The sequence below is a fragment of the Stegodyphus dumicola genome, chromosome 12, assembly GCF_044657685.1.
Source record: "Stegodyphus dumicola isolate Sdum_Otavi_A_Nest chromosome 12, ASM4465768v1".
NCBI classification, from domain to species: domain Eukaryota; kingdom Metazoa; phylum Arthropoda; class Arachnida; order Araneae; family Eresidae; genus Stegodyphus; species Stegodyphus dumicola.
The window spans coordinates 83,799,787-83,815,108 of record NC_140779.1 but is presented as its reverse complement, the minus strand read 5'-3'; the positions used below and the strand labels follow the sequence as shown (position 1 = coordinate 83,815,108).

At 34.4% G+C, this 15,322-nt stretch overlaps 1 protein-coding gene across 2 annotated transcripts in view; it reads left to right on the top strand.

Annotated features, from left to right (window-relative positions):
- The window catches only part of LOC146993708 (phosphatidylinositol-3,5-bisphosphate 3-phosphatase MTMR14-like), a 32,000-nt gene extending 17,211 nt beyond the window's left edge, over window positions 1–14,789 (top strand). Inside the window, exons 7-15 of one of the 2 annotated variants that reach the window (XM_085806660.1) lie at window positions 1,743–1,856; window positions 1,931–2,001; window positions 3,632–3,699; window positions 5,957–6,034; window positions 8,901–8,964; window positions 9,583–9,742; window positions 9,842–9,878; window positions 11,648–11,706; window positions 14,395–14,789. In XM_085806660.1, the coding sequence (XP_085662786.1) occupies window positions 1,743–1,856; window positions 1,931–2,001; window positions 3,632–3,699; window positions 5,957–6,034; window positions 8,901–8,964; window positions 9,583–9,742; window positions 9,842–9,878; window positions 11,648–11,706; window positions 14,395–14,572 (829 nt within the window). In that variant the 3' untranslated portion in view covers window positions 14,573–14,789. The remainder of the gene's footprint in view (window positions 1–1,742; window positions 1,857–1,930; window positions 2,002–3,631; window positions 3,700–5,956; window positions 6,035–8,900; window positions 8,965–9,582; window positions 9,743–9,841; window positions 9,879–11,647; window positions 11,707–14,394) is intronic. The other variant, XM_085806661.1, reaches the window with a different exon arrangement.
- Window positions 14,790–15,322: the final 533 nt, after the last annotated feature.

Genomic DNA, 15,322 nt, shown 5'->3' with positions numbered 1-15,322 from the left:
ACTAAATATACTATTATGAACATTATGCTTGAGATTATTTTTCCCAGAAAGTTTGTGCGATAGTATGCCATTATTTTGAGCGCTTTGTTAAATCTTTAATTTAAGATACCTAAATAAGATTCATTTTGCCGTTAAAACGCATATACTAACGAAATATATGGCTTTCTCTACGATGTTTGACCCCCCACCATTTTTCGAGTGATTAAGATCACTATATACTTAGTTCGGCGAACGGGCTGGCTGCATGTGTTTTTGTGGTTTTCCTTATGCAGTATGAAAGCAAACTAGTTTCCCTTAGTTCTCCACGATCTTCCTCTTTGCCTTTCCACATATAAATATTTTACTGAAAGGATAATATTTCTCTTTGCAGATTTGTTACGAATTCGTTGGATTCTAAAGCCGATTTACCGGTTTTAGGGTTAAAGTATTTCTAATTACCCATCTTCCTACGTTTCTCATTGTAGTCGAGGGGAAAAGTCGCCGAACATTGCTAGTTCCGCTTGTGTTCGATTTCAGGCGAATGGGCTTGTCACATGGGCGTCTTCGTGGTTTTTGCCGTACTGATACTAATCAGTTTCTCTTAGCCCCACACGATGGCGTCCCTTAGCATGCTTTTCCATTATCAAATGTACGAACCATCTTCGTTTGCTCGGAGGCTGTTTATGGTTTTCTTATCAACCACACATTTTTATGCCATTTCGGAATTATATTAGGTGCAGATTTGCTTACGTTCAACAGGGTCCACCAGCGGTCGACTCTTAAAGTCGCTGAACACTGGTAGTTTGACCGGAGTACGATTTCAGGTGAACGGGTTGGTTGCATGGGATTTCTCGCGGTTTTACTCATGTGTACTGTGGATACGAGCCAGATTCGCTTAAATTCGTCTACTAAGGCATCCCTTCCCTTAGATAGCCCTTGGGTGCTTTGTTATCAAATCTAAATCAACAGTTCATCTATTTTCAACTAGGTTTTTCCACAATTCTAGAGAATAAGTTTTCTCGCATGAAGAGTATCTAGGAATTATTTCCACCAAATTTATAGTAGATTCTCAACCTTAAACTTTCTTTCCAGGCTTAAAAATCTATTTCATAGCATTTTGCAAGAAGTCTTCCAGAACTAGTGTTCATCACGTTATAGCAGTTTTCCAACACCTTTAACTCTAGTGCGTCAGTGGCTGAGAGGTTAAGACGGTTGAACACTGGTACTTAACCCGGTTCGAATCCTGGCAAGTGTGCTGGCTGCATGAGTGGATTACTTGATTTCAGCAAGTGTAACAAATATGCGCTAGCTTCCTCAAAACAAATCTTGGAAAACATACCTTCACTTAAGCCCTCGTATGCTTTGCCATATCCTATATCCAAACGTATTAACCTTTCCGAACCGTAATGTATTTTTAAAGATCGAAATTATTCTCAGTAATGCTAGACAACTTGTTTTCCCTCTATATGCTAAATTTAAGCGAACTGTTTAAGATCACATGTTTGTACATGAAATTCATTTTAATTGCATCAAATTATGATTTTAACTCTTTGCAACTAAATTGTTGACAATAACGTATTTAACCTATATTGTTTTATCAAAGATTATTTGTATAGAAATTTCCCTCATTAGTCTTGGTAAGCGATAAAAATGCAACCATTGTGAAAACATTATCTAAAACATTTGCTGCTTTTCTCTTCATATTAAAACTCCTAGAGTTGTCTGAAAGTGATATTTTAAGTTATTGAAAGTATCTTTTTCAGGAACTTAAACTATTTAAAGGAACTAAAGGATGATGTAGCTCTTTTACAGTATTTGGATGTGCGTTATATTTATGATTTGAGGGTAATGAACATGAAGGATAAATATACTGAAGTGTAAGTTATTCTGTTATTTTTACGAAATAGTGTAGAACCTTGTTGCTAGGTTTTAACATCCGCTTGTTTTACAGTGTGAATTCTTCCTCTGGAGCTTGCACGCAGCTGTACGAAAACTTCAATACTGTTCTTGTACCATACCCAGGTGAGTAAATAGCCTGTAATTTTATTATCAATCGTAGAAGTTAAATTTTGTGTCTTGAAAGATGATTGAAAATCTGCCCTTTTAGAGGTAGATTATGCTATACTAGTTTGTAAACGGCGAAAATTAAGTTACTATCAGTTGACAAAACACTTCGAATTTTTAGAAACTGCCGTACTAAATAAGGATTTAGTTTATACATGGGCTAATCGAAAAGTTTTGGCACTACCTTAAATTCTTTCTCTGTATCAGATGTGGCAGTCTTGTACAGTGTTCTGTGAAGACTGCTCATGCCGATGAATTAGCTGCGTACAGCTGTGGCCTTTCGTATTTCACAAGAGTGGAAGTTCCTAATGCATTTTGTCATGGCAAGCGCAGATCTCTGGATGTATTACAGATGATGCCCACCTCGAGGAGGTGGAGAGGCAACAACGTTCTGTATAAAGAGACAGAAACATCACACTCGCAAAGCAGTACTCGGTGGTGGGTTTTTGTCTCGGCTAGCGATGGTCGTTATGAGGTACCTTGTCGAAGCAAGTCTGTGTGAGTTAAACTGGCGATAGGGCCACTTTAGGCCTTGGGGCAGGATAATTCCAAACCTATGTACTACAGATAACTGAATTTCAAACTCAATTTGGCTAGGACCGTAATAAAAGTTTAAATTTTGGTGTACATTTGGAATGAAACATTTAACCCTGCGTCTGTTTCGCAAACATCTTGAAAATCGTTTACACGGAGTCCGATTTCATCAACAACTTAATGGGTTTTTTCACAAGATACGACCCGGATTCCTCTAGCTGTTGTGGCATTCGCAACACTGTTTGAAATCAGTCTGCCAATATTTTAATACCCTATATATAGTCATAATTTAGTGGCATGTTGATTTCTTTATTTTCAATTTGAAAATATTTTGTGCTGAAAGAAACTCTGAATTAGATCTAAAAACAACGAATCTGAAGTGCTAAAGATGCCGGTAAAGTTTTTCTTGTTTTCACTAGAAAACTAGTTCTCACTATATTATATAAGACTAGTAAAACTAGTCTTTTATAATATAAAATAAACTAATTTGGTCTAATGAACTCTTAATTTGAAAAGAATAAAAGTCCTTCGAAGCATCGTATTGTTAGTGAATCACCTTACGTGTTATTATAGTGAAGGGTAAAATAATATTCAGCCTCTTCTATATATGTTTCCAGAATTTGTGATGCTTCAAAAGAAATATGTTTATGTAATACAGACGGGAAAATGACACAGGAGCAATTATCTGATTTTCTCATACTTCTAATAACGTTAATGGGAAAATTCTGTAACAAACAGCGACATCTAAATCTAAAGCAATAGTTATTCAGTTTAATATGAAACTACAATATTACATAAAAGTGCTTCATATAATTGTTGAAATGTGTTTTAAAAAATCAATGTTCCATTCTTAGAAGTTTTTGGCATGGATAGATATAAATCCATGGCTGCACATTCTTCCCCGCAGCATTTAATTTCAATTTGTTCTGAATCATTAATAAAAAATCATGCTTCCAAGAGCAAAACTTTAATCAATCTATAATGTAATGAAAGCGATAATCGTGGAAAATTTTCATATTTTAACTAAAAGCTAATTCTCTGAATTTTGTTCCAGGTATCGAGTATTTTATAGCGTACCATTATAATCCAGATCCTGAAAAACTACATTACGACTGGACTCAGGTACGTCTGTGTTTTTAAATTAGAAGGAAACCGCAGGCTGTGTGAGAAACGTGACCTGAACATTTAGTTCAAAGTTGGAGACCCAAGATTTGTCCTGCCTTTTCTCGAAAGACTAGTGTCAAATTGTAACATTTCAAAGAATTTGATAAATTGCACAAAAATGAAAAGGGTTTCTTCTCATTTAACGGGCCGCTACTTCGGCCGCACGTAAACGTTTGCACAAATTTAAGGTTATATCAAAATGACAGTCGCAATGATAATGCCCACAAAAGTTCTTGTCGACCATTTTCGAAAACGCTGGACGTAGACATGTACTCCGAGTAAAAAATGTTTCAAATGATGCAGATGAAAAGGCTTTCCCATTTTAAAATTTAAAGACCAATATTGCAAATTTCGAAATGAAATTTCTACCAATTTTTACTAATTTTTCTACGTTCTTCTGGTGACCAATTTATGAAAATGTTTTACTCAACAATAAAGTTCTAAAGGTTTGAATCCCTTACGAAAAAAATTGACCGAGCTATTTAATTCAAAAATTTGTCATTTCTGACCTCATTTTTAATTTACATTGAAGGGTCTGTTAATAAATTGGAATAATCGAGATTCCTTAAACAGGGCCTCTGAGCGGTAAAGTCGCGAACACTGGTAGTTCCGTCCGAGGTTGTCATCCTATGAACGAACTGGGTGTTTGGAGTTTTGTGGTTTTTCCCGCGTACAACACGTATACGAACCAATTTCCCTTAAAAAGCTTTCCATGAAGACAATTCTCTCGTTATGAAGATAGCCCTCAAGGTTTTGCCGGAATCTCATAAATCAAACCAACTTCCTCTTAAACGACATTTAATGTTCTTTTGTGATTTACTCGTCTTTAGTTTTGTTATATTATTTGGCCGAAAGAATTTTTACTGAAGTTTTCGCGTAATCTTTCAAAGTCGAAACATTACTTGGTATTCTCATGAAGTTTTGTTCCTTCAGAATCTTAATTCGAGAAACGTACAAAAATTCCATCCGTAGGAAATATTTATTTTTAAGTGCTGCAGATGACACAAGTTGGCTGCGTGCTAATACTGAAGCTTGCCAGTGTTTTCTAGAACGCGAATTGTACAAGATTCTGGAAATAAGATTTCCATTTTGAAAGCAATTTATATGAACACTTTGCATAAAATGCTTGTCACCTAACCTCTTAACATCAGAAGCATTTTTGTAAACTGATAATTGTACTTTAATTACGTATAATTGCAAACATTTTGCTCTCTAATTTGTTTACAGGCCTTGAATATATTCGAATTTAATACAAAGCATCTCTGTCAATTTTGTTCGTACGGGACTCGTGCTTTTGTGCTTCATATTTTGACTGAGAAGTAGGAATTTATGAAATAAGTACTTACCATGGTTTCTACGGTTGGTATCATTGTATGTAATATAAAAGGATAAAGCTGCAGTGATTAATCTTCTTTACTTCCACTCGCAGTTGAAAGTACGTTTAGAACCAAAGATTACGAAAATAAAAGCTCGGTAAGAACTTTTGTGGCCACCGGCCATAAGGATAGTGGTTATTTTATTAAATTACAGGTAAATAAAGACAAGTACAGAAATTCCCGTAAGCGTTCATAAAAAAAATTGTAGCCGATAGATGTACTGAAATTTATGTTTAACAATTTTCTCAACGTGAGCTTTCGACACCAGAAGTAAAAGCTAAGTTATCAGAAACTTAAACGAGCGCGAAACTCGAAACTAACATTCACTCTGTAAACTTTTCCAGCTCGCTGCATAATTTTCCGTTGATGCGCCATTTTTCTTCCGTAGTTGTAAAAATAGTTGTTTTCAAACGTTTTTCAAAATGAATGTCGCCTTTATCTTGGAAAAATTTAATAGTGATATCTCGTCTTTCCGCAATTGCCAAACCATATCTTCTCTCCCTTTAGAAAAAAACCACCTTGAATATAAGCTAAATCTCAAACTGGGAGGCTGAAAGTAATTATTCACCGTGATGTTCATGACACAGCTACCTGTAAGGTGGCAAAATTTTTAACACATTCAACTCACAATGGCGGGTTGCCACTTCAGTAAGTTTAGGAGTATTTAAAGTAAATGCTCGAATTTAACTGTAATTTAAATCAATTTGTACAACATCTAATGAATCCAGTAACTTGAAAAATTAACACTTTAGTTTGTAATCTTAAGTTTAAGCTTTTATTGTTGAATATTTTGCCTAGTTATTTTGTACAGCTTATAATTTTACAATCAATTATTTCAGGAAAAAGTAGGCGTCGAATTGAAACTACCTACAACTGATGTTGTTGTTCCACCTGGCATAAATTTTTCAAAGTACAAGGTAAAAGATTTTTGAAAATTAATAAAGTGTTTAGCACCTTGCATGTAAATTATAAAACGTTTTACTAGCTTCCGTTCTAGTCTTATCGAATTGGTAAAATTAATACTTTAAATAAACTTTAAAAACTTAAATTACTTAGCCACCTTAAAGAAATGTTGATGAAATCTCGGTATGTGTTAAAATAGCCACTGCAATCCCTTCGGCGAAATTTGAAAGTTGGTGGAAATTATGAAAACCTTGCGGTAACCTTTAAAACGATGAGAACGCACTCGTATACGTGTTTAATGTACGTAAGACAAAGCCTACACTACGCCAAAATTGTCCAGCCGTTTTCTAAAAGGAAATGGATGACTTTGTACCATAGGGATACAAATATTTTTTCTCATCCTATGTATTGTCACGACATGAATATTTATCGGTAAACAATTATCAGCAAATCAAAAGAAACCGAACACAGTTTAAAATGGGAATTTAAAGATGCATTTAAAATACTCTATTCTATTTTCATACTATATTTTGATGCATTACCGTTATCGTGTGTACGGAGATTTGTTTTCGCTTGAACATCAGAACTACTGAAATTCGGCACTGCAAATATAGACATGTATATTGCTGGATTTACAAATTTGCCTATTCTGACCGCTGATCTTCCGATTTGGGGGCACTCTCTGAGCTGCTCGCTTTAATCAAGTATTGAAGTCTCGTACGTAAACCAGAATTATGATGCTCTTGTTCCAAACGTTTATAGCGAACCTATTCATCGCCGCCTAGTTTCCCTTAGTGTTGAAGAAAGTTAAAATTAGTATCTGCAAGGCGTTAAGCCATAATAAAGTAGGAAAATGATTTACTCAAGATGCCATTTCATAGACCTGCAGGAAACCATTAGCTATGTAGTATTCGTTTTGAAACTTCCTGTCTGTTACTAATCAGCAACGACAAGCTGCTGATTTAGTTGAAATATTAAATTTTCAAAAACCCCTTCAGAACTGCAATGGAAAAAACATTCTGCACTTGCAGCGCTTGGCTAACGTCTGCGCTCCTGCTTTGAGGACATTTTACAGCAAATGGCTGTGCAAAGGGAGTTCAACAGAACTCTCCGTAACTAAAATTGCATCTTAGTTTTAACCCTCGCAGCTTGCCTTACAATTTGCTTGACCTTCAGGTCTGAGCGGGTAACGTAAAAGGCAAGGCTTAAGAAATAGAAATTGAAATCGCAAACTTCCAACTTGAGACAATGTTATGGTTTGGTCGCAAGAAAATATTGTCAGCTAATGCTAGTTATGTTCAACTATCAAAGCCGTAAACTATTTCTGAGAGCAGATTTAATATTTCAACTAAATCAGCAACCAGTCGTTGCAATTAGTAAGACAGGAAGTTTGTTACTAATCGCAACTATACCGACGATATCTTGCTATTATTATTGATAAAAATATATGCGAATCCAAATTTCCCTGTATTTTGGAATAATGATCTCTTGATTTCCAGGTTAACCGCATTAAAAATCTCTAGTAGCACAAGCTTGCTATTCTGAAGGCAGAACTTTCTTATGAATGCCCAATGTTGTTGCAACCAATGGCATGCAAAAATTAGCTTTACCATATAATCTCGCCCGTATTACCCTTCATTCAACTAATATCCGCAAACTAGCACCGTGTTAAAGTTCCTTAAAAGCGTATTTCGTGTCGAAACATTGAGTTGCTTAACCATATTTTGGAATTTTCCAGTTTATAATTTTCAAACCATCCAACTTGGCTACAAATTTTTGTCTTAGCTTTAATTTTAATACTCGATTTTTCATTTGAAAGATGACTCTACATTGATGGAAATCTTTAGTTTCTCATGAAATGAGTCAGAATTCAGTTTTAAGCATTTAAACTTGGGGTTTGGACATACCTGCTTATGCAATTGCAGGTGGGTGTGCCCAGTAATTGTGCCTGTTAATCACGCTGCAATTGACGAAGGAAGAAATTTCTTCCGTAAAATACCACTGAAATTTAATTTTAAAATTAGAAGTTATACCGTAAATACTTTAAACCATGTCGACTGAAAAGTTTCCCTAAACTGTATGTCGGGGGCGAATTTCGAAGCAAGAGATTTCGAGATTTGATGGACCTATTGGTAAAGGAAATATTGTAATGTCTAGGTGATCTATGTTGGTTGTTGTTGGTTCTAAAAACATGAATAAATTAAAGCTTTTTAGATTTTAACCTGTCTCAAATTTGAATCGCAATTACACACTCGTAATTTCCAGCAGAGATGTTAGTTCTGTCTTAATTTATCAGAAAGGTAACATTTTTTTCTGCTTTACGTTAGAGTAGCTTAAGTTGTAGAAAACAGTACTTCATCCAATTCTATTTCCAGTAAATGACGGGGCTGCTTATATACGTTTTCTCCCGTGTGTAAGATGAATATGCAGCAATTTTTCATAGGAAGTCTGCCATAAAATCTTTCCTCTTCTGCACAATAGCTTCAGTGTGATTTGTGAACTTGCAGTACGATTAAAAATTATCTATAACAAAGTAATTGGTTTTTAAAATAAAATCGTTCTTTATTTCTTCTTATTCAGTTTCCTAGTCACTATTTCTAGCATAAATTTAAGAAAATGAGTTAAATTAAAATTATATGCTTCTACCATCCATTCTATAACGTTCTAAAATGGAATGACCAGTTCTAAGTAATACATAAATTTTAAAATAATGAATAATGAATAATGAATGATAAATGATGCATGGATAACTTAATGTACTACCTTATATTCAGGAAACGATGTAACGTTTTCGTGAAGATGCTGAATAAAGTGCATGTAAGAATTGTAAACTTGAATCCCTAAATATTATAAACATGGGGTAACTTTGGTATTTTCCAGGAATGGAGTGTTCCTAAACTGACGCAAAATTATCTACAGCTTCTATTGGCCTACGTGACTTCCAGTAAGTATAATTAAAATTATTTCTATTGATAAGCATCTCCAGTAACATTTGTGATAAAAGTTAAATAATTGATAAAAAGCGGAACTCATTTGCTTTTAGAACTAAATCATTAGCTTGTGCATATATTAAGATTTTTATATTATTGGTTAACATTTTTAGTTAGTATAGTCGCTGTTTATTTTCAAATCGGGAGTTACTGAAATGTTGGTGCTTCACTGACCTAATCATAACAGGTAACTTAAACATTCTTTGGAAACTGAAATTTTTCTGTTAATCTACAACTTATTTACTCATAACCCAAGGACAATTAAGATTATCGAATAAACCATTTAAGTTTATAACCTTTCCATGTAAGAAATTCGAAACCTTATCGAAACAGCTTGAAAGCAAAATCTGGGTCCTAGAACATCATTGTACATGATATTCTTATGCTAATTTTAAGCTAATAACATGCTAAAATGCTTAAGCTTATGAAGGCTATCTAAAACTATAAAAATTAAAGTAGAAGATGCTAGATAATATACAGCTTTTACAACAAAGTAATCCACAAATTCTAACTTCAAACAAATTGTGTAATAAATATGCAATGTGTAGTAAATTGTTTATAATTTTTTCCAGAACAAGGAGTTCTTATACATTGCGTTATTGGGTGCGATCGAACACCATTCTTCATATCCCTTTTACGCTTATCGCTTTGGGCCGATGGTTTGATCCATGCATCTTTGAGTCCTATAGAAATGGCCTATTTAACTATAGGTTATGATTGGTACCTTTTCGGGTAAGCATTGCTGAATGGAACGTAAGTGGTAACATTTAGAGATCTTGCATATTTTTCTTGTATGATATAGAATCTCATCTGATCGAAATTTATTTGCAGACATGATTTACCGAAACGTATTCAGGACAGGTGCGAGGTAATAATTTTCTCCTCCAATTATGAACTTTCTAATAGTGAATTAATGTTTTGTAAAAACTTTCTCTGTATCTTGCTGTTTAGACTAAATGATCGAATTTAGCTACGCTTTGTCAATACTCTGTATAGTGTTATCTTAACATATAAACCCCTGGGCAAACCAGCGTGCTGAAGCACCTACAACTTGCAGAAATGTAAATGGATTAGTAAGGGGCACCTAGCTCGCGGGCGAGTGCCCAGAGGGTCCATGCGTTAAAGCCCCAACTGATTATTTACAAATATTAATTCCTGTGCACGATTAATTCACAAGTGTTGAACTTCTTTACTAGTTGATATGCCATTCCTTTCAACCACTGCAATAGTCGTCGAGTGGATGAAGCTGCTGTGCTTTGGTAGTTCGACCCAGTTTCGAACCCTAGTGAATGTTCCGACTGCAACGGTGTTAATGCCGATTTATTTTCTTTGTAACGTGCATACGGGCCACTTGCTTTAAAAGTCCTCCTTGTCTTACTTATAAACCGTATAATTCGTGATTCACAATACTAAACTCTATTCTCTGAATATTCATGAAATTTTCAGCAATCGTTGTATTTAACGAATTTTTAATACTCGGTTTCAGTGCCCATCAGTTTTCAAATTTCTGCTAGGATGTTTATGGGAACCAATTCTTTACCCGGAATATACTTAGAATGCAACAATATGGTACTTAAACTGCTATTACATATTTTCAATGGTAATGGAATGTAATAAATATGGAAACAAATATACAATACTTGGCTTTAATTACACAAAAATTTTAATATTGATGGGTAGTTAACCATGACAACCGATTAATGAAGAATGATATAATCTTGTAGCTTTACTTCAGTTGGTTACAAAATATTATTGGTTAACATTTTTATGAATCATTGTTAAATTATCCGTAAGTGTACCCATCCTTCTTGAATACATTTTTATTCTTAATGTGGAGAAAATAGCAGCAACAGAGAGTGATCTTGGAGGCGACATAAGGAGAGGTGAAACTGCACACTTGTCCGATTCAGGATAATAGTTCTAGTTACGTTTAATCCTTATTAATTTGAAGTTTAGACTCTGAATTTGAAATTATTAGATCAAGCCAATAACTTCAATGTAAATATCTGAATCATTAGCATTACGAAGTGATTTTCTTGTAGATAAACGTTTTTGATGCATCGCAAGAATCTTGAAACATTAATTTCTGACAACAATCTTACTGGGAGCATTAATTTTTGGATAAGTTTAGGATATGTAAGCGATTAATATTTTTAGGATGGAAACTGGTGGTAACAGAATAGTGAACCAAAAAGCTATTTCAAATTAAATTTAGAAATGTTATTTACATATTTTACATGTATAAGCATGAATTTTGTATGGGTGTTTTGGAGACCACAGGCAAGAATTCGAAAAATAACTCCGTGCTAATAATTTCCACTTGCATTAAGTATACTATATCAATCCGAATTAAAATGGTTTTTTGGAAATTAAAGGGACCATATTATGTATTTTGCCCATATTTTCACATCTAGCTTCTGTCATTCGCAAGATTTAAAATTATATAGCTTCTTTTCGCCTCTATGTCACGCTCTCATAATTTTGTGAAACTATTTCATTCAAACTAAAAATATTTTATTATGAAACAGATTAAAAGAAATTATGTATTTTTTGATTCTTTGCGAAATATATTATAGAAACATTAAGTTCAAAGCTTTAACGAAATTTTTTCAAATTCTCATAACTCTCATATTACAGATAATGCACTTAGGATTTAACATCCTCGATTATTTTACATCGGACCAGTTCATGGCGAGGTAAGTAAATTTTGAAGAATCAAATTATATTACAGATGCTGTTATCAAATTTCATATTCAAACCGTCCAGTAATTTAACTTCCAGAATTGGTTGCACTAAGACTGGACATCACAGCGCCATACTTCTAGGATTAATTTTTATGGGCTACAACAGCATGGTGGGCATATTCTCTGGTCACTCCGTGAATAGGCTTGTAGATGTTCGTTACATACATTCCTATTTCTAACCATCTTAAAGCTATGCACAGATTCCAGTATAAAAAATCGATGAAACTGGCAAACTGCATCTTTGCGTGAGAACCAGCATTTCCTGTTTACACAAATATTCGAAATTACTTTCACAAGAATCTTGAGCAACTATTTATTATTCCATGATGTATTCTCAAATGTTTGTTACATGTACTTCGCAGTCCGTGGTCCTATATAACGCAACTCGATCTTGGTGGTACCCAAGTTGGGTAAAATAGGCACATTTAATCACCTCGCGAAGGGAAAAGTAGTGTTGTGGAGAAAGCTCCAAATTAAGAAATGCTGATTAATATATCGTTTTGATGCACATTTAAAGTGCTTCACGGCCTTTCGAGTACAAAATTTTTAGGTTTGAAATTCATTCTGGATTTATGATTTTGGGACATGATTAAAAATATCGCAGCGAACCATGTATTAATACTAAGAATTTAAAAAATGCGCACACAGATTTAGATATCTGTTTATTTTCGTTTAGTAGTTCTTTGCAGTGTTGCCAGACCTTGCGATTTTTTCGCAAATTTGTGACTTTTGACAAACTTGTGCTATTAAAATTTTAATATTTGCAATTTTGCGAAATTTTTGCGACATCCATCATTTTCTTATGCTACTTTTGCGACATCAAAGAGTATTTTAATATATCGTAAAATGCTTTTATGTTAAAATGTATCAACTAGAAATAATTTATATTAAAGCTGTTTATATAGGCTTAACAGAACTTGGCGTCTGGTAATCTCGCTTACATGTGGATTTCGCTTTAAAAGGCTGCATAGCCTGACGCCGGTATAACGAGAAAAGTACAAAGGAAGTGAAAGTGCTTCGGGACCTCTCCCCACACATGCAGGTTATTATATTGAAGACTGCTGGGTGCCTGGACATGCTGGCATCAAAGGCGATGAACTCGCCGATATCACAGCAAAATCTGCTGATATTACCTCAGAAAATGCTGTCCCTTTTACAGACATACGAATTGCATCAGAGCAAAGATCTTGTCCAGGTGGTAAGAATTCTGGGAATGCCAAACTCTGAACAAATTAAGGCGGGTAAAACCCAATTTGGAGTACTGGGAGTCGAGAGGGAATCTGAAGGAGGATGTACTGCTGACTCGCCTTCGCATTGGTCATTGCAGACTGACACATTAGTATCTCTTGAAAGGAGATAATGAGCCTATTTGGCACTTGCAACGTTCTCGTTTCAGTCAATCGTATTTCAACCTGCTGTCCCGCTTTTAGTCAGAAACGTGAAATTTATTTTAACTCTACGAATGTCATCTTAACAGATCTCATTGGAAGAAACTTTCACATCAACCTTATAAGATTTTTAAGATTTCGTATGTCTGTAAAAGGGACAGCATTTTCTGAGGTAATATCAGATTTTGCTGTGATATCGGCGAGTTCATCGCCATTGATGCCAGCATGTCCAGGCACCCAGCAGTCTTCAATATAATAACCTGCATGTGTGGGGGAGAGGTCCCGAAGCACTTTTTTCACTTCCTTTGTACTTCTCTCGTTATACCGGCGTCAGGCTGTGCAGCCTTTTATATATCTTTTTACCATATGATTTGAACTACATTTTATCCTGCTCTACCTGTTGCTAGAGCATTTCTATCATTTCTCCATGCCTTCATCTCATTGGAATAAGCTCCCACATCAACCTCATAAGTTTTTAAGACATCCTTTTTTACCATACGATTTGAAGTTATTTCCCTTTTATCCTGATCTACCTGTTGCTAGAGTGAATGGACATTTCAAAGTCATTTCTCCATGCCTTCATCAGTATCTTAGATCCATTTCATGAATTCACTTGATAGTGTGTTTTGATCTTGAATTTTACTCAAGATTTGTCTGGCGCAAAATAACCCTCGAAGTTTTGTGCCATTAAAAAATTAACCAACCAACTTGACAGTGACAGCGCATAGTCTTGCATACTTTCTCTGTACCCATCAAAATGCTCATTATATATGTTAACCATGGAGATTTTCTAAATGCATAGCTCGAACATATCTGCAATATGCAGCTTCAATTACAATGTTAAATAAGACTTGCGGCGTGTAATGCAATACAAATTAATATATACCGTATATATTAATACAAAGTTAAAAAAAAAAGCTTGCACACATTCGAAAATCCGTGCTTCGAATTTTAATCTAATATGGAACCAAGAGACCTTTTTCAAGCCTATTCAGCTTTCTCTTCTAGTTAGAATGTAGTTCTACGGTATTGTATATAAACCCTTTCTTTTGCCTGAATTTAAACCACCTTCCTGAAATTTTATCCGAATTGGAAGCGGAATGTTTATCAAATCAGCGTCATGTTTATTATGATAATGTTTGCATTAGATTTTGTTGTTTGACTTCTGAATTAGTATTTGTTCGGCGTGTTATTGTGTCTTAAGAAACTATTTGACAACTTAACAAAACTATAACGTGATTCTCTTTTACAGGAAACCTGGTGAAAAACCTGCAGAAAAGGATCAGAAAATTCCACGTGCAAATGACCGTAAGAAGAAGCTCGAAACGGTACGGAAACTGTTTTTGGAGGCTTATGGTGAAATGATAAAAGCAACTGATGAACCTCCTAAAGAAACACCGCCCGAAGAAGGCTTAAAGACTAGTAACTGATCTAAATCGACTGGCTGTTATTATAACATTTCCTGAATTTATGAACGCTGGCCATTACATTTTAATGCCGAGAATTTAATTTTTTTTTAATATTTAATAAATCGAAGTTAATTTTATCACGAAATCTGAATTTTTGTGATTTTAATCGTAAACCTTATTCTAGTATCTCTTACCATCTTCTATACAATACCTCAAATAAATTTTATTACTTAACCTATTGCTGTTTTTCCTCATTAAAACACTTCCTCAGAAGCCAATACATTATCAGATTCTAATAAATCTTTAATATCACGCAAATTCCATCTGATATTCATTCTTTGAATATTCTATGTATTAGGTTTATTCAAAATACTTGGAGAGTAAGCTTTTTGCGAGATGGTAGAAATTAAATAAGTCTATCTGATATTTATTATACTATCAGGCTAATTTGCCTCTCGTTTCTTTTATAAATTTGTAAGTTCCAAAACTCAATTCTTTACGAAGCTCTCTTACATTTAAACTTTTAAAACGTCGGAATTTCATTCGGAAATTTTTCTCATTCGGAAATTTGAATATCGTGTTGGTCACAAACAGTATAATTCTGTAACTTAAAGTATAATTCAGTTCCCTACATAGCTTAAAAGACGTTAGTGATGAAATATTGGTTTGCTAATAATCTAAACTTCCTGTCAATAAGACTAAACTTTGCTGTAAAGACTCGTTCATTGAGATGGTCATATGACTCTACAGTTGCTCGAAAGTGTCCTAAGC